The sequence below is a fragment of the Hirundo rustica genome, chromosome 6 (genome assembly GCF_015227805.2).
Source record: "Hirundo rustica isolate bHirRus1 chromosome 6, bHirRus1.pri.v3, whole genome shotgun sequence".
Lineage (NCBI taxonomy): Eukaryota > Metazoa > Chordata > Aves > Passeriformes > Hirundinidae > Hirundo > Hirundo rustica.
In genome coordinates this window covers 40,027,993-40,051,584 of record NC_053455.1, presented here as the reverse complement: position 1 = coordinate 40,051,584, position 23,592 = coordinate 40,027,993, and the positions used below count along the sequence as shown (strand labels likewise).

General features: G+C 38.9%; 1 protein-coding gene across 1 annotated transcript in view; it reads left to right on the top strand.

The window, feature by feature from the left end:
* The first annotated feature begins 8,108 nt into the window (after positions 1 to 8,108).
* The window catches only part of MYBPC3 (myosin binding protein C3), a 61,039-nt gene continuing 45,555 nt past the window's right edge, over positions 8,109 to 23,592 (top strand). Inside the window, exons 1-8 of the mRNA XM_058420838.1 lie at positions 8,109 to 8,236; positions 17,061 to 17,327; positions 19,255 to 19,350; positions 19,583 to 19,669; positions 19,809 to 19,957; positions 20,849 to 20,966; positions 22,346 to 22,394; positions 23,246 to 23,290. Coding sequence (XP_058276821.1) covers positions 8,212 to 8,236; positions 17,061 to 17,327; positions 19,255 to 19,350; positions 19,583 to 19,669; positions 19,809 to 19,957; positions 20,849 to 20,966; positions 22,346 to 22,394; positions 23,246 to 23,290 — 836 coding nt within the window. The 5' untranslated portion in view covers positions 8,109 to 8,211. The remainder of the gene's footprint in view (positions 8,237 to 17,060; positions 17,328 to 19,254; positions 19,351 to 19,582; positions 19,670 to 19,808; positions 19,958 to 20,848; positions 20,967 to 22,345; positions 22,395 to 23,245; positions 23,291 to 23,592) is intronic.

Below are 23,592 nucleotides of genomic sequence, written 5' to 3'. Positions count from 1 at the left end.
GTAAAATAAATGATAATTCAATACCTGAGACACCATCGTAAATTTACGCAGTACATCTAAACACAGAAATTAAATCCAAATTCAAGCAACAGTAAGAAAATTAGTATTTTAAGTTTGAACATTATTGAACATATCTCAACTGTTTCAGTCACTCAAAAATCAGGAAATATCATCATGACTTTCCCAAAATAGATGTGGTGAAATGAGGCAGATCGAGAATGAAGAGAAGGGGGTTTTTCAACAATATTGAAATGCAGTACAACATGCCAAAATATCACTAAATAACTTGAAATTTTTCAGAGCTTGCTTCTCACTGAAACTAGAAGTATTGAAAGTGATGAATTTCTTATGGACTCGAGTTCTCAAGATTAGATCTAAACACAGTCAGTGTTATCTGCACTAACAATCCTACTGTGGAAGTGAAAAGTCTGGTGACATCGCAGTCTACAGTGTCTCTTTGGAGCCAAACTAGAAAGAAGCTCTTGGTTAAAAAACATCACAAAGTACTACTTCCCAATTCTTACTCCTGGTTCTTGAACATGATAAATGCATCAGACAGTGCCAAAAATTAACATTATCTTTCATGCTTCTAAAAATCTTGTCATTTTTGTTACTGCACTTTGAGGATCTTGTCAAATATTTTTCATTCACTTAGGGTTAGGATAAGTCAAATTAAGAAGACATTTTGTTTCTAAAGCTGTACTGGAAAGATTTACTTCCTATAGGACATAATGTAATGCTCATTAAATTAGACTTGGATAACTCCATCTGCATCCATATTGAAGTTTCAGGATGGAAGCTGAAGATGTTGAAGGCAGCTCTCAGAAGATGAAAACAGCAGACACTGACACAATTAAGGTTCCTTCTTGCTGAGCTAGAAACTCGGGACTTCTCTGCTTGGTACTGATGATGACTCTCCACTGCTAGCCTGAAATTAAAAAGAGATTAAAGATATTTGCACTCATCAGACTTCCAGACTTGATATTCAAGAAAACTAGAGTAATAATTCCTCTCTCCATAAAAATATCTTTATCACAAACACAGCTTCAAAAGCAGAAGTGATCCTTCTCTGACACTGTAATTTGGAGGAGAAGGATCATTTCCTCTTGCAGGAAAAGTATGATAACTGAAAAGAGACAACTGGTGAGTTAATTGTGGAGATGCTTAGGATATCACAAAAGCCATTTCAAGCTTATCAAAAATATTTCTAAGATCTATGAGAATTATTTTTCCATTTTCCTAGCAAGTCTTGCATAAAATCCAATTAGATGGTGGAGAAATAACAAAAAAGTAAAATAAGCATTCAAACAGAACCTTTAGATTAGCTATTTGAGCATTGTGCATTACTATAAAATGTTAATTTAGAGCAACTACTTATAGTTGAATTAAAGAATTTGCATTTTACACTGGTTTTGACCACAAGAAACATGGAAATAGAAGAATCTAAGAAAAATATTTGGGAGGACAGTATTATTAATATTTTTTTTTTTAAAAAATTAAAACTAATATCAAATATACTTAAACAAGAAGGTTTAAAATTTTATCCCCAAAGCTGAAAACTTTTTCTCTTCCTCTTGTTAATGCTTTGAAATACTGTTTCTAAAAATATTCACTCCCCATCTGTTTCTGGTTAGGTTTTTCATCTGTGGCATGAAGAGTGAATAATTGTGTGTTGCAGCTGTGAAGGAGACCAAATGATGATGCCTCTCTGCCAGAGCGCTGTTTGTCTGCCACACAATCCAACTGCTCGGGACGCTGGGCTGTCTAAGCAAGCTGAATTATCGCCATTCAGCTGCACATGCAAGCACAAGCTCTTCGGCTGTTTTAGACAAAAATACTAAAGTTAATATGATTAAATCACAGGTTCTGCAAAATTACAGAGGAGCAAGCATTCCATTTTCTCTGAAGGTGGCCAAGTAGTAGGCAGGCACGCTCGAGAAATGTCAGGGAGGTCATTACTTGGAGAGGTGGCCCATGATTACCTCAAGTTCATTGGAACATTTTGCAGCCCACTGCTGTTAGAGATCATCAATCCTCTTTCAAAGCAAGTGTTCATAGTACAGCTGGATATTCAACTTATATTTGGCCCTTTGCAGCCTGCTTTAAAAATCAGCTTTATTAGCTGCTGAATGGCTCCTACTCAATTCTTGTGGAAAGATTATTCAGAAAACTATCAGTGAGATAAATTCAAAATACTGAACTGCTCCTACAATATATTAGAGTCCCTCTAGCTGTACATCAGAGGCATCAAAGTCAGAAAAACTGCACTGGCTATACAGGTAATCTGCTTATAATAATTTACAGTGGTAGCATGTATTTTTAAATTCTACTCCGTCAAAGAGAGTTTTAGACATTTCTAGGTGTAAGATACTACTTACCTACGTTAGACAGAACTGCATTTGAAGGTGTTACTATTTATTTTTGCCTGAAAGCCCACATTTATTGAATCCTCTAAACTTCCTGAAAAATGTGTACATTCACATCCTAATATATCTGCTGGAGGTTTTTTGTCTCCCCCTTCATGAAATTATATCTCCTTACCTTAGTTTCAAAATTCATACACTGGCAGAGTCTTATAGTCCATGTTTGTCTTCACTTATGAAGTCCTACCAGAGGGCTTAGGCTCTATACATTGCCAGTTTTCCTCAGTAAGCTTTTTGCCTTAGTTTATATTGCTATTTGTATCACTTTTTCTCTTTGCCTTTCTTCCACTTCTTCCTATGTTTTCCTCCCTCATTCAAATCTCCACACAACAAAATTTGCTTCATAATCATCAAGCTTAATTTGAACAATACTGCCAGCTTCATGGCTAGTACATATATCACATGACAGTTCAATTCAGACTATTTATACTATTGCTCAAAATTTTCCTTGTACTCTACCTGCACATTGTAAATTCATAGCAAAGTCTTTATTACTGATGACAACGCAATAAGCATTTTTTCTTTCAGAATGCCCAGAAGAGTATATTCACAATGGAAATCCCACACTTGTGTATTGAAAATGTATGGATTAGGGATAGAAAACACTGTGATATGACCCAGACTGTGGCACCAATTCCAAGAATTTGCATTTATTTCTAATTTATTTTGTGCATTAACTTGCTGTTTTACCACCTTTCCTTGTTCTAAGAAATACTCAAGTCAGATTTACATAGTTTTGTATACCCATATACATGAAACAGTAAAAATGTAGCGCTTGTAATAAATACGCTAGTGTAATGAACCCACTAATATATTACAGTCAAGAAGACAAAGAGTTTGCTCTTTAAAGCAACTGTGGCAGTGGCTAAAACTTCACCAAGTTTCACCTTTCTTCTCTAACAAATTTGCACTTTGCAATTCAGTTGGCTCAGCTGAGCCTGTGCTGTTAGAGAAGTCTGTATATAAACCAAATAATCAGAGTCCTATTCCAAGAGCTGGGGAATGTGAACTTCTTCCAAAGAATACGAGAACAGCAGTAGGCTGAGGTATTGTTTCTCGTTTCCTCACTCATAACTCATCCGTGTGTTCCTCAGCCCAACACCTCACGTCAGCACACGGGATCACAGAGCAACCTGGGTTGGAAGGGACATTTGGAGGTCACTCCATCCAAACCCCTACTCGAAGCAGGCCTGGTAGATCAGGTTTTTCAGGGCAACCTTCCCTCCATTCTGTGTTTCTTTCCATTCTCTCCACTCTTCCAGCCACATCCTCCTTCTTCATGCCTTTAGTTCCCCACAGTGTTACTTTTTGCTATTGGGGAGCCAAAGCAGTACGTGAGAATGAGCAGAGCAGTCGCTGGACAGGAGGGGAATGAGGATGTGGTGGAGCAGATAAGGGTTAGCAGGAGGTGGTGGAGGAGAAAGAAGGGTGGGAGGAGGTATTGGGGAGACCAAGGTTATGCAAAGGATTGGGGAAGCGGCTTTGTGGTAGGAAGGAATGCAGTTTCTGTGCCTTAAGGGCTCCCTCTGAGCTTCTGTTTTAACTCCCCAGCAGCACAGCAGCAGCACTCTAGGTATAAGAAGCCCTTTGACCACTGGTGCCTTTGTGCAGAATGCTTCGATTCCTCTGCCTTATGCAAAGTGAAGAATGTTTGGGTGCTGAGCTGGGCATTTGCATATACAAATCAGTTTGGGTTCTTTTAGATTTACCTAACTAAGTTTCTGAGTTTTGGGTGTCTGCTTTCAGAAACATAATTTTAGATTTCTTCTCTAGGTATTCCCTCTTCCATTTTTTCCCATTCACCCACACGGTGCTTTCCTTTCTCTGGCAGCCTGAGCTATCAATTCCCAGCTCCTTCTTCAGCTTTTCTCCATGCCCAAGATTCCAACTGCTTTATCCTCAATGTCCGTTTTCAACTTTTACCCAGCTAGTTTATTGCTTCCTCTCAGGTCAACTTTTCTCACAAATGCCTCCAGTCAGCTTCTCTTTATGTGAATGGTTCTCAGTTCTAATGTATTTGTTCAGCCATTTCCAGTTTTCCCATCCCACATCCTCTTACAGTTTCAGTCTTATCACCAGTTCTCTTCCCTTCGCCCCATTTCTATCCCAGCTCCCCATCTAATATTCTTGTCCTTTGAGAATCTATTTCAAATCCCTCCCATATTACCTAGAAAAAACAATTTTCTCCCCTCATCCATGCCCTTCAATCACACATTTTTTATTTCCTTCTCCCACTCAACTTGGTGTGATTACTTCCCTCTCTGAAGTGATCTCTATTTGCCCCCAAACCCTGCTGGTTCTCCCATTTATTTTGATGTGCCTGAGGGAGATAATGTTTGGAGCACAGGACACAAAGGCTCTTTGCTTTTAGTTCAAGTGGGTGGATTAAGTCCAAGTCCCACACTAGCCCAGAGATAAAAGCATAGAAAACTCTGCTGACCCCTGCAATGGACCTCATTGGCACAAACAGAACTTCTTCAGAGGATGAAATGTAGAAAGTTCTCACTGAGCATATGCAGGCTGGAATTTTTTCCCATAGTCTAGAATATGCAGCAACTTGGGTCATTTATCATGAAGTCAGTTAAAAGAACATCCCTGAAATGAAAGTTACTGTCAAATATACAGAAAGAACTCAAATATGGAGTGCAAAGGGTAGGGGTACAAAACAGTTGTGCAGAGGAAAGCTCAAATAAGCAGCACCAGCATTACCCAAGTCTCCCAAGTCCTTGTAAACTCAATTTCTGTCAGTAAGGTCAAGTGGCTTTGCACTCTACACACCAGTACTCTGTGATTCAGAAACTCAAAGGCAACAGTGAGGTTTAGGCAGGGTATTGGGAACAGATTCTTCACCCAGAGGGTGGATGGGCACTAGAATAGAACACGCAGGAAAGTCACAGCAGGAGCCTGCCGGATTTCAAGGAGCATTTGGACAAGTCCCTCAGGCACCTGGTGTGAGTATTGGGGCTGTCCTGTGCAAAGCCAGGAGCTGGACTTGGTGATCCTTGTGGATCCCTTCCAGCTCAGGACATTCTGTGATTCTATGAGCCCTTGAGTGTCTGAGCGCTGCTGGGCCTGTGCTCCGCACTGAGCCGCCCCGGCTGTCCCGCCATTGGCAGCAGTGGATCTGCAGCCCCCGAGGCAATTTTACTGCCCTGTCCTCAGAAACTGCCCAGCCACCCAGGAGGTGGTGTTTTCATGAAACAAGACAAAGAGGCAGAGAAGCAAATAAACAGAAATAGAGACAAGAAGTTAAATGGCATGACAGAAACTACCAGGAAAAGAAGTCCAAAACAGAAAAGTAATATATAGACTTTCTGCCTGGATAACTACATTTGGGCGGAGTCGCAAGCACCTAAATACATAACCTTTTAATAAGAATTTGGATAGTCTTTTTAGAAAGAGGTGCTGTTGACTTTGGCTATAAATAATAAATTCTTGGTTTTCTCCACATAAGCCATGGTGCAACTATCCAAATTCACACAGCCATTCACTGCAGGCCACCAATTTCTGACCTTTTTGGACTTGATTTTGAATTACACAGTGAAAGCCACTGTCTGAAGCACAGAACAACAATTTCAGAGTAATTCTTCTGACAAGGAAGAATTTTCCCTCTCACCCACTTATTTAAGCACGGGCCCTGAGACATTACAGGTTGCTTCACTGTTCTCGTACATCAGTTTCATCTGAACACAGGATGAAACTCCACACTCTTGCTAGACAATTATCTAGTGGTGCAGTGCACTAGAAAGTAGTTATCACAACCCACTACACTTTTATTTTGGGTCAGTGTAGCCATTGAACTTATGTGCAAATATGCAAATTATTTCATTTGCATAGAAGTTTTGTTATTAAAAGTAGTAATACAATTAATATAATATATAGAAAATGCTAGAAAAAAGTTCACTATTACAACAATGCTGCCACCTGGTAACCTAAGGTGTAATAGCAGACAAGAGGTTCATTTTTCCCAGTTTTGAACGTAGCTATACATTTGCTATGTTTGCATTGAACATAGCTTTAAATAACATTAAAAATCACAAAATCGGCACAGTTATTATTAGATTTGGATCATTTCCCTGCATCAGATTAAATCCTCATAGCTCTGTTTTGTTGTGGGGAAGAAGTGGGACCCAAGCCCTTCGAAAGGTTTCAAATCAAAGCAAATAGCCAAGATTTCCTGACTCCCAGTGAAATACCTCAGGCACAGGATAGTCAAATACAAATCATGGCAACTTGTGCTCCACTAGAAACAGAGGCAGTGGAAAATATGGACAAGCAACATCCTGGCTGTCTTCCTCACTCAAGGAAGTATTTGGCCCCAAATCAGGAGAGGTATCAGCAGTGTTTCTTGCATGTTCACATTTGTCCTGTCAGCCTACTCAGAGAGTCAGATGTGAAGGGCAGACACAGTGACTGATGAGATGCTTGCACACTGGTCTATTGTGAACTCTGTACCAAAAGGTGAAATCCTTTAAAAATGAGGTTTTTACAGGATAGTAAAACTGGGGGGAAAAAATAAAACCTCACTTTTTTTTTGTCTTTGGAGGGGGGAGGGAGGGAGGGTTTCTGGTTCGGGTGAGGGGGGGGAGGAGTCTTCGGGGGGTTCTTCTGGGCTTTCTAGGGCTTTCTTTCTCTCTTTTCTTTCTTTCTTTCTTTCTTTCTTTCTTTCTTTCTTTCTTTCTTTCTTTCTTTCTTTCTTTTTTTTTTTCCTTTCCTCTCCTCCCCCACAATACTAATGGTGGCTAAAATATGCTAAATACTTTGCCTCCAGAGTGTTTCTGGTAAAGCTTAAAAATCAAAATTGGTAAACCAATAAACCATCACGATGATAAAAGAATGCTTGTCCACAGATACTATTTTGCCATATGTTAAATGTATGAATAAGCAAAAAGCAATGATTAGAGTATGAAATAACCATACAAGAATAATTTTCTACTGAGATTTTTCCCCCGGGTCTTTTCTATATGATTAAACAAAATTGAAACATCTACTGGTATAAGACAGAACCTTGGAACTTTTTTTAAAATTATATTGAAAAGAAGGGAAAAAAAACCTTTCTAGTTATCAAGAAATGTATGCTGTGGATCAAGTGGGTGGATGCGGAGGGAGGACTAAAACTATTTAAGTAGTGTCATGCTTTCTACTTGTGACTGCAAATGTCAGTAATGTGTAAGTGTCTGCAAAAGAGAGTTCTTTCCTTAAGGTTCAGTTAGTTCTACAAACACAGTCTTCAGTAGAAGAGCTAAAATAAGAAACAAGAAAAACAGTTTCTGAGGGGCTGTTCAGCTCTGACCCAATTATGACAAAAACAAAAACTGAAGTAAGTCGTAAGAATGTAAGCAAATACACACAGGGAGCAAGCAGGAGCCAGCATGCAGGAGATGTAACTATCAGGTCTAGTTTGCTGAATGCGCTCTAAACACGGCAGTGTTGGACCTCTTCATGCCATACATGCCCGGAGCTAGGATATGCACCGTACGCATGTGCAACATCCTACTGCGCTCTGGTTTATACCACCAGAGCAGTGGTAGCCAGTCCTGGGTGGCTTGAGCTCCCCGGCTCCTGGAACTTGGCTATATTTATCCCAGCTGATGTAGCCTGTCAAGCGTGCCCTGCTGTTGATAAGGTGCCGTGGTTGACAACAGTGGGGGATCAAGGGGAGGAGCAGGATGGGGGCTTCCATCGAGCGGTTCTTTAGGGGTCTCAAAAGCCCTGCAGTCACAGTCCTGTGTAACTCACGCCCTGCCTTCCCCATGCAGCTGGGAGCTTCACCAGAAACAAAGTGAAGATGCCAGAGCCCGTGAAGAAAACAGGTAAGGATCATAACTGACAGACAAGACTAAGAACGGCTTGACAAGGAAAAACGTGAGTAGATTGTGTGTTCTGGAGAAATGAGATGCCTCAGAGGGAAAAAAAAAAAAAAAAAGGAAAAAATTATTTTATTAAGTTATAAATGTAGGAGATACTGAGTGGTCTTGCAGATAAATCACTAACTGCTTTGATAACCCTCAGGCACAGAATTTTCTCAAGAGACTATGGATAAGAAAAAAATAGAGGTGAAATGCATATATTTCTCAGATGTTTTTAATTTCTCATTTCCTTTCCTAGTCACCCTTAGGACTCTTAAAAAAAAAAACAAAAACAAAAAAACAAACCACCACCCACCAACAAATAGAGGCTTGTAGTCTCTCTCTTGGACAGTTAAATAATATAAAGCTCTCCTGCTTTTATTTTTGGTTTGAGGGGTTTTTTTCCCCTGACAGTTTGTAGAAGTATTACTGGCAAAAATTGATGATATTTATTGATAATGAAATCTCTGTGAAAATGAAAGCAAACAGTACCTGGTTTGGAGTTGGAGTTTAGTCCTTCTAGTTCCTTCAACCACTGACAACAGAACTCTAGGGAAAAAAGGCAACATTTTACTGCAAAGAATACATCCAATTTCTTTTCCCTCTCCCTCCTTCGTCCTTTCCCCTTGAGCCAGAAGATAATCAGCCCTTTTCAGAAAGCCAAGGTCACAGAGCCACAGAGAAAAATGCCAGGAAAGTATTTCAGATTTATGAGTATTTTAATTTAAAATCTTCAGATAAGGAATCTCTCAGAGTTTGCCCACGCAGCAGAGGCCTGGGCTGGGGTGCAAGGTGCAATGGAGCTGGTGTTTTGAGGAGGAGCAGAGCCCGGGCAGAGAAGGTAGAGACAGTTTAACTTCAGGAGACCTGCAGAGAAAAACACCTCAGCAGCACTTTGTGTCCACAAGTAAGCTTGGGAAAACAAACAAAAAAACCCCAAAAACAACTGACAAAAGCAGAACTTACGCTGGTTTGTCAAGTGTGAATATGTTCAGCAGTCAGACCTGGAGAAACTTGTGCTAAATCTGGGATTCTCCACTTTACAGCTGTCACTTCAGTGATGCCAGTGCATACCCGGAATCACCACTACCTGAACTGCAGCACAGGGTTCTTGTGTTTTTAATAATGTGCAGTTTGCAGAGTTAGCCAGTGACAGCTGGGGGGACTTATTAACAATGGCCTTTGTGCTTTGCCAAGGCCTGTGGTCTCCCCACAGTTTGGCCAATGAGACAATCTCCTATGGTCACAATAACAAAAGAAGAACTTGTTAAGAAGAACCATCATTTGACCAAAATATTTGAAATCAGTCACACCCAGAGGCTCTCCCATTACAAACTGCAAAGCACTAAAGCATGGTTAACTCCAGCAAGATTCTTTGTGTTCCCTCTGTATGATAACCCTAAAGCAGCAGTGGTGTCTGCAATCCTTCCATTTTATTACAAATATAACATCATTTCATACTCATAAGGCTGCCATTTCTAATGGAAGTAGATTTGTATATAAAAAGGAAAGATATATTAGATCCTGTAATTGTAGACAAAAACTTGAAAATATAAGCTGCAAAAGTTCAGTAATCACCCCAAAAATGAGAAAATAATAGTCTGTATTTGAAGTCACATGATTTTTAAATTTTATTGAAATGTCTAATTGTTGTGAATGCAGACAAAAAGAAATACAACAGAGTAAGCAAAATTTGACAGTGATCACCTTGGCATTGTGAGTTCTGATTTCTAATTGTTTAACTGCCTTTAAATTAGCATTTTCATTCTCTGTGGATGAGAGGCAATGTCTCTGTGATGATGCCCACTTTTGCTGGCTAACAGTGAGGAGAAATTCTACTCCAATTTATTTCTCCAGAGAAATCTAACAGGTGTCTAACATCTCTAGTCCTACACAGTTCTTATGAACAAACCAGACCAAACACTGGGATTATCACAGCAGGGGGAGGAAAAGCTCTTGTTACCACTCTGACCGAGACAGAACCACTCACATGCCCCATAACTTTTAGAGGGGATCTTCTCAGTCTCCCAGGAGATACTAATCCCTCTGGTTTTCTATTTCATGTTGTTTATACAGTTCAAGCCATTTCAAGATGGGATAATGTTGAGCACCATCTCAGGAGGTCCAAATAACCACTGGGCAATTCATACTGGGATAAATCACAATTCCTGCATTTCACACGCCATCGAGTTAGATTACCGAAGAGCCCAAAGAAGTCCCTAGTCTGTATTACGGAAATTTGTGCATCTGGTGTATAGGCAAAAGAAAATTCCTCATGTCAAAGAATGATCAGAGATATTCTGCTTATATCTGCTGTTTTAACAGGCCTTTTACATGGTAAAAGAAACAAAAGACAACAAAACACCCCAAACCAAATAAACAAAAAAGCACCCACCAACCCACCCCAAAATCCCACCAATGCCCCCACAAAAAAAAATCCCCGAATAAAGCATTAAACTTAAAATGGTGTGATGAAGTAGACTTCCCAACAGACATTCTTTCACTTTAAACTGCCCGACTAAAATACTTCAGGATAAACCATTCCCCTACTTATTTCAAGAATGCCGAAAGAACTATCTTAGCATTCTAGAAAGTCTACACCGTCCACGAGAGCAACAGAATTTATAAGACCTGTAAGAGTTTAGTGTCAGAGCAAATAATCAAACTTTGAAAAGCAGCACTTTTTGCAGGATTCTGTCATAGAAGCTTTATGTTCTTCTCCCTTTGATTTAAACATTTCATAGTTATCTGTGTTCAAAAGCTCACTGGAAAATTTCGACCCTTTTTTTGTTCTGAAAATTCAGAAAGGTTAAAAAAACCCCAACCATTTCCCTAACAATATTTTATGACATTAGGAGGAAATACTTGACTTTTAAACACCAAATTTAGTAGATAAATGGGACTTAATGGGAAGTGTGTGCATTATTATAGCTGGAAAAGGAGAAGTCTATATTACTCACCTTCTCTGAAAATCAGTCAACTTTTACTCACGTATTTTATGTATTGAGGAGTCTAGATTTTGCAGCTCTGATTAGGACATTTCATCAAGAATTTACAAATAAAACTTGTAAGTACACAGAGGCTTTCATAATCATAATCATAATCACAATCATAATCATAATCAGTGTTGCATAATGAAGAGTAAACTGCAGAATTTTAGTTTGACTATGAGATCATTCTTTCACATTTGCAAGCACCTGGCACAACAAAGTGCTGCAACAGACTTCTATGCACCACAGGAAGGCAGAAAAAACCCTAAATCCATACAGACATATCATTTCCTCTTTTGTCAGTTAAGATTCAGACCAAGCTGAACATTCCTCTCCCCCTTTTACAGAAAGCGAGATGGATGCACAGAGAGAGGTGACTGATTAGTGAAACTATTCCTCGCCTGTGGCTCATGCTGCAGGAATTTGCAATCTCTGCTGCTGAAGCAAGCAAGGAATGATAAGATTGAGTCTTTCAATAGCTTTAGGATCATGGAATGATTAAGCTTGTAATTTCAAGAAGCCACTTAGGACCTGACTGAGGAACGTGCAGCATCTTTATATAGTTCCTCCGAAAGGAATTTGCAAGCTCCATTACTGATGTCTGCTTATCCTCAATTTGGCTTTTAACTCAATGGAAGCACAAGTGATATAGAAGCAAAACTAGATGCCAAGTGTAAGCAAAGATCAATTTTCAACATGAAGTCATAAAAAAATAAAGAATTCCAAAAGCAAATACTACTTTGGTAATATTAATTAAATATTTTGACCAATATGTATTCTAACACCAAACACAGAGAATGTGCAGTAAGATAATTCAGCCTTGTGGGAGAAACCAGTGATTATTTTGTCTAATTTCACTCATCACAAATTTCTGCTGTAGTTTTTAGCATCTACATTCAACCAGATACATTAGATTCTCCTCAAGAATTTATACCTTTAACAGGTTTTATTTCAGAAAAGCAGAAATATCATCTGAAATGTCATCTAACATATATTCTCCTCTTCCACTCTATGTAGTTAAAACCACTCTTGTAGAATCCACATTTCTTGCTCACTTTCATTTCACATAATTCACATGTACTTTGCAATTCCAGTATTCCAGGAATAGGTTTTCAGCTGATGCTTGTTACTCTAAGCCAGATTACTTAGGGAATGTTGATAGCAAATGGAATTATTTTGGTAATTTGAATATCGTTTTAATATACACATTACCTCCACTTTTTCTGACAATAATGAAATAAGAATTGCTCTTCTAGCTTCTAATACTAATTTTTATTCTTTTTAGAGATACCACAGTACTTAGCAGCTATCTACTAACAGATTAATGCTGTACAAAGACAACTCAAAAAACTCATAAAATAAAAGCCCAGTAAATAGATAGATAGTTCAACAAGAGAGTAAAGGAAAACCCTGGTAGTAGCTTAGCCATTTCTTGGATTTTGCATCGGAGAGTATGAAAAAGACTTGAAGAAAAGCACTAACTTGTTTGATGATGGCTATTAGAAGGACATTACTTCAAAGCAGGTCAGAAAGTAAAGGAGAAAACATGAAGATGCTAGTGTAAAGATTTAATAAATGGCAGCAGAATGAAGGCAGAATAGTAGTTTTATTATTTTATTTAGGTGCCAATTACAGAATATTAGTTTTGGAACTTAAATTATTTTATTCTAGTTTAATGTGGCCCAAAGTGAATGTATTTTATTTTTCTTCACCCTCCTGATTGAAGGCCCTACTAATAAATTTTCAAAATGTAATCACAGACCCCCAAAGAGAGGTTTTCATTACTGACCAATTAAGCTGTAACTCATGTAACATATATAGTGTTATGGCTGATGTGTACACCTTCAGGTGTTTCAAGAGTTTTAGAGGATGCAAGTTCTGGTAGCTGCAGCCTTAACCACCAAAAATTTTCTGTGAGATAGCTGCAGACCACATACAGCTGTTTCCTCTTCTGCCTGGGGTAAAATTTGCTGGTTTACTTTACTCAGAAATTATGTGACTGTGTTTGCATTATGGAAGCTAGAATTGATTAGGAATGCCTGGGTTATGAGAGGTGAGGCGTTGAAAAAATGGCCCTAGGCTCGTTTTCTTTTATTAGCTTCACGTCCCTCTTCTCCCCCTCCACTAAATCCCCGCAGCAACACCAATTCCATCCCCACTAAACACACACACAGAGCACCTTCAACACTTTCTGTCTTCATCAGCACTGGTAACTCACAAGGGTCTCTGCTCTCTCTCCAGAGCTGCCATGGTGTGCTAGCACTAATGTCACTTTTCTCCCTCTCCCCTTGTGGGCTGGGTTAGAGCGCATCAGGAGCCAGAGTTAACGCGGTGGGCAGCAGAGGACATGGGGTGCCCCAGCCCTACAGATCCTAACTGCATGGACACCTGGAGTCTGGGGAAACACAGAACAGCGTCTGAGATGCGTCAGTGGCTGGCAGACACATTCCACAACGTCACACAAGGGCTGTCACGGTCACTGTGTTTTCCACAGCCTCATGGTGGTGGTCATGTCCAAGAGTGTTTAGAGTATGGGACGGATATATAGAACTCAGAGGGGTATATCTGGGTAGAGGCCAAACACTGAAGTGAGAGAGATTGTCGGATGGGGAACGTGTTTCTGATAAAAGCAGGCAAAACTGGCATTCTCAAGGCAGACCAGAGATTTTGGATGGTAGCGTTTAGGAGTATTCTTAATGAGGAAATACCCAAACTAGATTGATATAACTGCCTGAGAAAAAGAAAACTTCTGGTCAGCTTGGATTTACACGTTATTTAAAGCAGCAACCACAGTGAAGGGGTAGGGAATAGCCTGAACTCTTTATTCTGTTAAGCAGCCCCCTTTTTTTTCCCCAAAATTAAACAATTAAGATATTCTCTTCACATGCTTTTTCAGCAATCTCTCTTCTGCAGCAAAGTAATTTCCTGTAAAATCTCCAGCCCTACATGTTTAGTTTTCCTTTGCAAAAAGAGCAGTGAGAGATGAAAGAGAATACAGCTGGAGAGAGAGAAGCCACCCTGGACACAGCCCTGCACTGACTGAATCAAGTACAGGAAAAAGACTAAATTAAAACCTGAGGCTTCTTTACCAGTGAAAAAGTGGGTGCACAACAGTTCTTGCAGGCCTTTGTTCTCATGGGAGATTTTGGGCTTTTCCAGTTCTGTACTTACCAGAAATATTCACCATCATTTTAAGCTGGAGGTAAAGTGAGTCTTTTGGCAGGAAAGGGGGAAGAGGAGGGAATACAAGGAGCCTTACTTAAAACTTCTGCATATGTGTTTAGATTTCCTAAAGCCAGAAATGTTACGCAGTGGTGGAGATTTCTCACTGTGTTCTCACCAACAATTTTGTTCTTGTTGAGTCATCTACAAAGCAAATGTAAGAAACCTAATCACTTTACAGGGCGTGCAGCAGATCACAGAGTTACTTCCAAGTATGTGTGTCATGAAACCCTGACACTGTAGGCTGGAAGCTTTACAAATCACTTTGCTGTTAGGTAATTAATATATTTATAGATTCTTTTGTGCTTAAATAGAAGAGCGGTGATAATAGCACTCAAAGACTAAAAACATGCTGCTTTGTCTGTAGAATCATAGGGCAAGGAGCCAGCTACTGAGCAGTGGAGTGGGTCCCAGAACTGACCTGCCTGCCCACTGTGCCGTAGCCTGGCCACCTTTACATCAAAATTTGTCTTTTGAACCCTTGCATGTCCAGCCTGCTGCGCACAGCAGCTCTCCTGCGATTGTTCAGGATGCACGGCGCCAATAACACCCTGCTGCGTTATTTATGGAAGCGCATTACGGTACCCAAAGGTGTGCAAATGGTAACAGGCAGCATGCTGCAGGACACTACAGTACATAGCCCTATATTCTACAAAGCACTATATTTTTAAAGAACTACTGCACCAGGTTAGGAAAAACCTCAATTATAAGTGTGCAGGAATATTCCACTCCCAGAGGAATTTTTCCACAATTTCAACAGAGAAGGAAAACATGAAGAAGAATAAAACAGGTCAGCCAAGGCTCTTCTAGGCTCATTGGAAACTAAAATTGTGTTTTCATCAGAAATATAAAACATGGGGGTTAATAAAAAGAAATTGAAAAAATGCAAATTTTTTTTTGTGTATTATGAAGGAAAGCAAAATTCAATATTTACTAAATTCTAAGAGTATTTGCAGTTAATATTTTAACTGATGCTTAAGAAGGTTTGAATCCTTTGCAAAACAATGCAAGAAGTATGAACTGTATTATGACTAAAGACCAAAGGCCATCAGGTGAAATCTTTGCACATGTAACTCCACTAAGGTCAGCTAAATTGTGCAGTCTAAAGACATGCTACAGGAATAGATATTTTATAAAAAGAATAAATGGTACTATTAATAATATAGCATTTACATGAACTAAAGCACCTGTTTGAACATGAATATAAACCTTTTCTTTTAAAATAATGCCACATTCCTTTAATTTTTGTAAAGCAGAACTAAAAGTTCAAAGCTAATTATAATCATTGTTGTGTTGTTTGGAAGAGTTCTTGTGGCTGTCAGAGGAGGAGAGCCATAGACAATTTGCCACAGAGGTGACCGATAAAATTAGATGTGATGAAATTATGAGTATTTTATAAAAATGTAGTTATACAGGGGTGAGTCAATAGAAAGATGGCAGAATGATGCACAGAAAAAACATGCAGTGTATTAATCAGAACGTTAATTGCTGGTATTTTTTACACACTAACCTACCTCATGGCAATTAGCAAATTATAACAGATTTTATGAAGACAAAAACACAAGCATGAAACTAAAAACTTGATTCAAAATAAAGATGAAGAAATAGAAATAAATAAATCAGGTTAAAGAAATTAGTAAAATAAGTTACTTTACTAAAACCTAATCTTGAGAGGATATTTATGAATCAAAATCAATGTACATTGCTTGTTTACAATTTCCGATCTGCTGCGCTACTTTGATTGCATATGAATTAAAACATCATTTGGTTTACAATTGTTCACCCTACGTGTTAATAATTTCATTAATTCTTGTTATAAGCTTCCTGAGTGTTTCTTGACACACTGAGGAAATATTTTAACCTACCTTGTAAGTAATTAGAAAACTAATTGTGGTAGAGTGTAATGTAGACAAGTACTTCAACTTTTAATGCTGAAGTAAACTTCTGAATACAATCCACAATTGATATCATTTTAGCTGGAGTGAAATTACAAGGGTCATCATAAGAATGTGAATCCCTTTCTACTAAAGCCTTGATCAGTCAAAACAGAAGGACTAAAGTCGAACCATTAATTCATTGTGGTGTATTAGGGCACAGGTTACTGCACAAACTGCAGTGTTGTTGAGGAACACATCCTGATCCTCTGTGACAACTGTATTAAGCAGCTGTTAGGACAAAATTGATAATTCTAGATAAAAGTGTATGGCAGATTTATGTACACAGCTAGATATGTAAGAATATATACCATGCTGTCTTGTCTTAGACCACAACATTCACTTATGAAAAATCAGAACTCAATATGGGGGAAAAGAAAGAGGAAGACAGAAAGTGAGATGAATTTGGTATCCATTCCACTTTATTTCATGACAATGTGGAGGAGCTATGACATCTCAGGGAGACACAGAGCTTGATAAACTCAAAGACAATTCCACAACTTCTCTGTGGAAAGTGTAATTTATATCTTGCATGGACAGATGGGAGAGAAAGGAGACAGCTGCTGCAGCCACAACAGCTGACTGCACCAGATATGCCACAATTGCAAAACAGATTTTAGTGAGCCCTCTCTCTTTTTTTAGTTTCTGCATTTACCAAGAAGCCAAAGACAACAGAGGTGACAGCCGGAAACACAGCTGTGTTTGAAGCAGAGACGGAAAAATCTGGCATCAAGGTGAAATGGCAGCGAGCTGGCACAGAAATTACCGAAAGTGAAAAATTTGTCATCAAGACAGAAGGCAACAAGCATTCACTGACAATCAATAACGTAGGAAAAGAAGATGATGTGACATATGCTGTAATAGCTGGAAGTTCCAAGGTCAAGTTTGAACTCAAGGTCAAGGAACCAGGTACAGCGTTTCCTAGGCAATTCCGGTTTCATCAGTATTTCCGGTCTCACATGCAACCTCCATGAATAAGGCCCATGGAAATTAGCCTATTTTAACACTGTAAAATTTCTCTACCAGCAATACATCTGTTTTGCCCAATTATTTGAAGGTACTAATTCATATCAAGCTGAGGAATACATTTCCTGAGGCTGAGACACCTCTTTGCAGTCAGAAGTCCACAGAGAGGAGATCATTGGGGAAATGTCAATGTGCATCTTTAGAATTCTGTCCAGCTTTTACACTTACCTACTGAAAAGCAAAGCAAAACTAATCTAAACCTCATCCTGACCTAAACTAAGATGCCTGATCTTAGGACTGGTATTTTCTTGTAATAACTTAGTTTAAATACAAAATTGTAACAACTGACAAAACATTTACAAGTTATACTGTAATGTTTCTAGAAGCTCATACATTTCCCCAAATTGTCTCAAAATCTCCTGCTACCAAAAACACGTATTTCATCAGGAGCTTGAATATGAAGAATAACCTTAGTACGTATCTCTCATTATTACTACCTTCTTACATATTAAAAGACCAGTTACATGGAAGATTGCAAAATTTTCCCAGGCTTTTCCTGGGAATAAATCTAAAGAGTCAAATTCCCTGGAATTTTCTCATGAAAAACTATCTGAAGATGCTTTGGATAGATGAAGTCACATTTTTGAAACATTATGACCTTCCAGATCCCTTTTTCCCCTCCAAAACTGTATCCATTTACCACTTCTGGTATTTAACTTTTTGCTTTTTTAGCTTGGCGAAAAGCCTCAAACTCAGGTTGTTTATATCACTTCCTTTTCTTTGCTACCACTGTTTGTTCTAGCAACAAGATGATGCCTTCTGAGACCTTCTGGTCAGCTGGAAGGAAGCTGAGGAATGTTTAACATGATTCAAGGTGTCCTGTTCCATATGCAAAGACAGGGCATGACAGATTATATGTAAAGGGAAATCCTGGTATGGATTAGGACAACATGACAGCTGTCAGAGCACGCAGAAATATGCTCCTGCTGACTCTCTCATCCTGAAAGCAAACTGCTCCATATTGTACTCATTACATTTTCCTCACTGTCTTTCAGGTTAGTTCCATGTAGAGTCTGCTATAGGCAGATAACTTGCAAATAATGCTATGGGGCATTAGTGGAGTGGAGAGTGTAATGTTAGAAGAACTGGATTGCCCATTATTATTTGGAAGTGGCTCCACTACCTACGTGGAAAAAAAATATCTTGCCGCAACTGATCTATTTCAAGAAATTCTACCTCCCTCCATCTGCTCCAGTTGCTCACTCCTACTCCATTTTCAGACAATTCTGTCTTCTCCTTTGTGCCAAATGCATTTGCCTGAATTTGTCTCTGAGGTCATGGTTTAATTGAGAGGATACAAACTTCCATAAGCCAGGGGAAGAAATTACAGATGGATTTTTACAATACTTTATCCGTATGGTTTACTAGCAGGGTCTAGAGCTTTTTCCAAGCTGCACACAACAATAGCCTTTGTAACACTACATTCCAAAAGCATCATAAACAAAGTCTCATTAATAAGCAAACTGCTCACAAAGATCATAATTACATCATTTTTTCATTACTTTTCTGTTTAGACTATTGACATTTGCAACAAATAATAGCATTATTCGTCAGCTGACAATTTTCTACACAACAAGACTATAGAATTTGAAAAAAAGCATGCATTTCTGAGCTCAGCAAAAGAAAAAAATCTCATCATCCATCTTCAGTGGGCCCCTTCTGCTTCCAGCACATCCTCTAAGCTCTAGGAAACAACAGCTAATTTCTCTGCTTTTCCTAACATACATTAAAGGCTGTTCTTTGGCAAAACTTCTTAAGAAAGAAAGAGGAAACATGACTTTCTCTAATCTTGGCTTACATTAATTTCCAGAAAAGAGCGAGACAGTCACTCCTGCAGAAGCTGTTCCAACCCCAGCTGCCTCAGAGTCACCTGCTCCACCAGCAGAAAGCAGCCAAAACACCAAAGGTAACAGAGAATTAACACTGTCACCCAGTCTGGTTTATTAGCAGAAGGGAAGAACATACACAGGGACTCCTTAGAGTAAGTGAGATGGAGACAGTAGATGAAAGCAGATCATAAAGACTGAGGAATCTCAAGGGCAGAAGAAATCTGCTGAGATAATTTTAAATTAATTAACTGATTAGCTATGTAGTTTGATGCAAAAAGTTCTAAATAGCAATTATGACGTTTATTTCAGTTTCACCTGCTGAGACACAGCCAGAGGAACCTTTGGATCCCATTGGGCTCTTTGTGGCACGACCACAGGATGGAGAAGTTACTGTTGGTGAGTGCAAAATGTTAGTCAAGTGAAGTTTGTAAAATACCTGGTTCTTGACTATTAGCTCTCCAAGTACGGCGTAACAGCAGTGATGTAACAGATAAACATTATTCATAGTCTTACTTTAATCTACTTCTCCTGCAAGGTGGAAACATCACATTCACTGCCAAAGTTGCAGGGGAGAGCCTGCTGAAGAAGCCAGCAGTAAAATGGTTCAAAGGAAAGTGGATGGACCTGGGAAGCAAAGTGGGGCAACACCTCCAGCTACACGACAATTATGATCGAAATACCAAGGTACAATTGGCAGTACAATTGGGTTCTCAGTCTTTTAGATATTAATCTTTAATCTTAGGAAAATATAAACTAAAATAGGAATGTTTTGATGTTAAGGAAACCAAAGCAACACCCAAGGCTATACTTATCTATAGAAGTCTGTATTTGGACCACCCAGATAAGAGACAAGCTCTACATATGGACTTTTTCGTACTTTATCTATGAAATGATAAAACCTCTGGAGGACTGGGGGAGTAGTTTTGCACTTTCTACTGCAGGATTCCCTTCATCTGCCACTCAAGGAACTTGGTATATTTAATAGAAAACTATAATCAGGCAGCTATTTAAGCAAGCTCTGTCTTGGTCTTAACAGAGCTCTCTTGGATTGTCTAGACTGCTTTAAGCAGCTGAGTAAGACCCGATTTTTACCAAAGGTACACGAGCAGGAACACAAGTCTGCGCCACGACTTTGCATCCTCCGTGGTATATGAGCCACTACCACCCTCTCCTGGATGGAACTGGACAGGCTCTCTCTCATTAGCCACTCCTTTCGCTGAGTTTCGGCCTGTTCTGAACGTTCTGGGGAGAGGCTAAAACTGCTTAGTGAAAGCTTTATTCCTGTTTCCAGTGCACATGCAATTAGTGTATGTACATTAGCGTATGTCTCAGCATAGTTTGCTAATACAATGTAGTACCCTCAGGAATACCTATACTGACAGCAATCCAGCTCCTTCCGCTGAATTGGGGATTAGAGGTCATTTTTTGTTATAGTAATGAGTTGGACACTCAGGAGGGTCTCAGTTCTAAAAAGACCCAGAGACAAAGTTCCTCGTCTGTTTCTCTCCATTTATTCCCTCTCTGTGTTTCACCATTTTATTTTGTAACTTATTGTATCATTGGTGTCTGTTCTAGGTGTACACCTTTGAAATGGAAATCATAGAAGCAAACATGACTTTTGCAGGAGGGTACAGATGTGAGGTGTCTACCAAGGACAAGTTTGATAGCTCTAATTTCAACCTGACAGTCAATGGTAAGGTGAATTCCTCCCATCTATTTTCTCTTTATCTTCCTGTCCCTGTGTTTCTTTTCCCGTCCAGCAACAATTCTTCCTGGTACATAATGGTTACTAGACAAGCACAAACCTGAAGTATAGACCTGAAGATCTAGAGGTGCAGCTAGAGAGGCCCACAGAGGAGAATGGGATTGAGATCATTAGAAGGACCACTTGGTCATCAATCAAATCAGAACTGTGATGCTCTTAAAGAAAGCACACTCAACGATTCGGAACTGCCCACCTTTTCTCTGGCTTTATTCTGGTTTCAGATTCATTCTTTTATGACATTTAATTCCACTAGAATAGGAGATGAGTTCATTCTTATTTTGGCAAAAGATCAGTACTAAAAATGGATATTTGAAAAAAAAAAAAAAAAAAAGATTTAGACTTGTGACATTATTGTCAATTCCTCTTTCCTTCCCATATAAATAAATTCAATGCATAGAGAAGCACCTTGTGAGATAAAATTGCTTAAAGAGCATATGATTCATTTCACCAAATGCATGGTGCCACCTTCACAAGTGCTACACTGAAAATTTTATAAAAAATTGGAAAGGAAGTACATTTTAACATCAGTTTGCCTCAAGTGTGGAAAAGTTTAAGCAAAACAATATAAGCATGGACTGTCTGAAAGAGCTGAATGTTTGGACCATTTCCTGCTCCAGCAATTCTGTTGAAGGGGCTGCAACATTTACTTGTGTCCAGCTACCAGTGAACCTAATGTAAAGAGAAAAGTTTAAAAGTTACTTGATCAGCAGTGTTAATTTTTGGGGTTTCACTAGCTGGGACTCATAAGACTTAGGAGCAGCAACTGAGAACAGTTCTTCTCCCGCAGCAGCAGCAGCAGCACACCAATTTATACCAATAGTGTCATAAAATTCTCTCTATACAACACCCTCAATTAAGTTTCTGTATCTCTCTACATAGTTCCAGGGATTTACCTCTGCTGTCAGAGGATAGATTATAATTTATTATTAATAATAGTATTCAGTTGATGTCCAGGCATATTCTCATTAGGCTTTAAATACTCTGTGAATACACTATTGAAATTAAAATTTTGCAGCAGGAGAATTGACAAGCAAGAGATAAGACACTCCATCAGGCTCCAGCTAATTATGAAACATGAGACAGAAATAAATTATTCAAAAAGGACGCTGAATGCTGAAAGCTAATTAGTGAAGGCTACACGTTCAAAGATGATGCGTTAACCTTTCAATATGCAATTAATCACAATTCACAATATAAGAACTTATTTCTAAAAATGTCTGCGAAGGACAGCTTTAGAAACAGCAGCGTATTTTTGCATTTTGTTGACTTGCTCTCCCGTTTTTCTTCATTACCTTTTGTCACATCAGAAGCACCTGTCAGCGGGGACGTGGATATTCGAGCTGCCTTCCGCCGCACGTGAGTACGCGCAGCAGAAACCTGTCTAGGTCAAGGAGAGCGGAGTTTGGTGTGAGCTCTGTGAGCAGCACACCACTGATAACATCCCTGCAAGCACGTTGGTTGCATCTGTTTTCATGTTCCATACCTCTGTTAGTTGAAGGAAGACGATGACACTGTGAGTGTCTGTGTGAAAACTCAGGTATACGTCGTCTTAGGTGTTAAAGGCTGGTGTTGAAAGGGCCAATCTCCCCCCATCTTTAATACTTTCTGAACTGATGTATCTCTTAATGGAATAATGTTCTCTTCTATTAGTAAGAGTCACAAAATCGGTTGGATTTTTTCTTTATTTCAGAACTTATTAATATGTGTTCTCTTTTTCATTCATGTAATAATAAATAAAATTCTATTTTGGTTTTTTAATGTATTTTTGAAAAGCTACTAGGCCAAGAATATTGCGACATCTATTTCTCTACAGGGCACAAATCATCTGTGGCAACTGTTTGAGTATTTCTCCATAGGTCCTATTTTTTATATGAGAATTTTTCTAACATTTATCACGAAGAATTAAACAAGGCTAGCAGAATTTGTGTACAGTTAAGTCCATCTGTAGGTAGCTGACCAGCCTCCCTGTAAAACAGTGGATGCTCCAGTGCATAACTGCGTTGTGTTATTTCACTGCAGTGAAAGGAGCCTTCTCAAGAGTTTCTCTTCTGGTTAGCACAGCTAAAAGAATTCCACATCAGTTTGAAGAGAGTGAAGTGTGAGCAGCTTCAGGCTGTTCAGATTGCCAGTTTTTCCTGTAAGAATGAAGCCAGATTTTGAACTGAACCGTTTAAATCTGAAGCTTTGTCTTTGATACCCTCACTCAGGAGCCTAGCAGGAGGGGGGAGACGGATGACTTCAGCCTTTCTCAGGTAGTCACTGACTGTGTCAGCAGACAAATTTAAGTCTTACAATGAACTGTCTCTCTCTGCTTAGGAAAAGAGAAAAAAACAAGCCCACAGAATTAAGGTGTAGCCTTAATTCCAAATAAATCACTGTTTATAATGTGTGGCCTCATTGTAATTATTGAGATGAATACATACGAATAAAAAGTAATGCAAGACAAATAAAGAAAAAATAAAAAGACAAAACATAAGAATGTAAAAGGATGGATAAAAACATTTTTTATTTTTAAGGGTAGCTTGGTAGTTCAGTGAGAGGCAGATTCATCTAC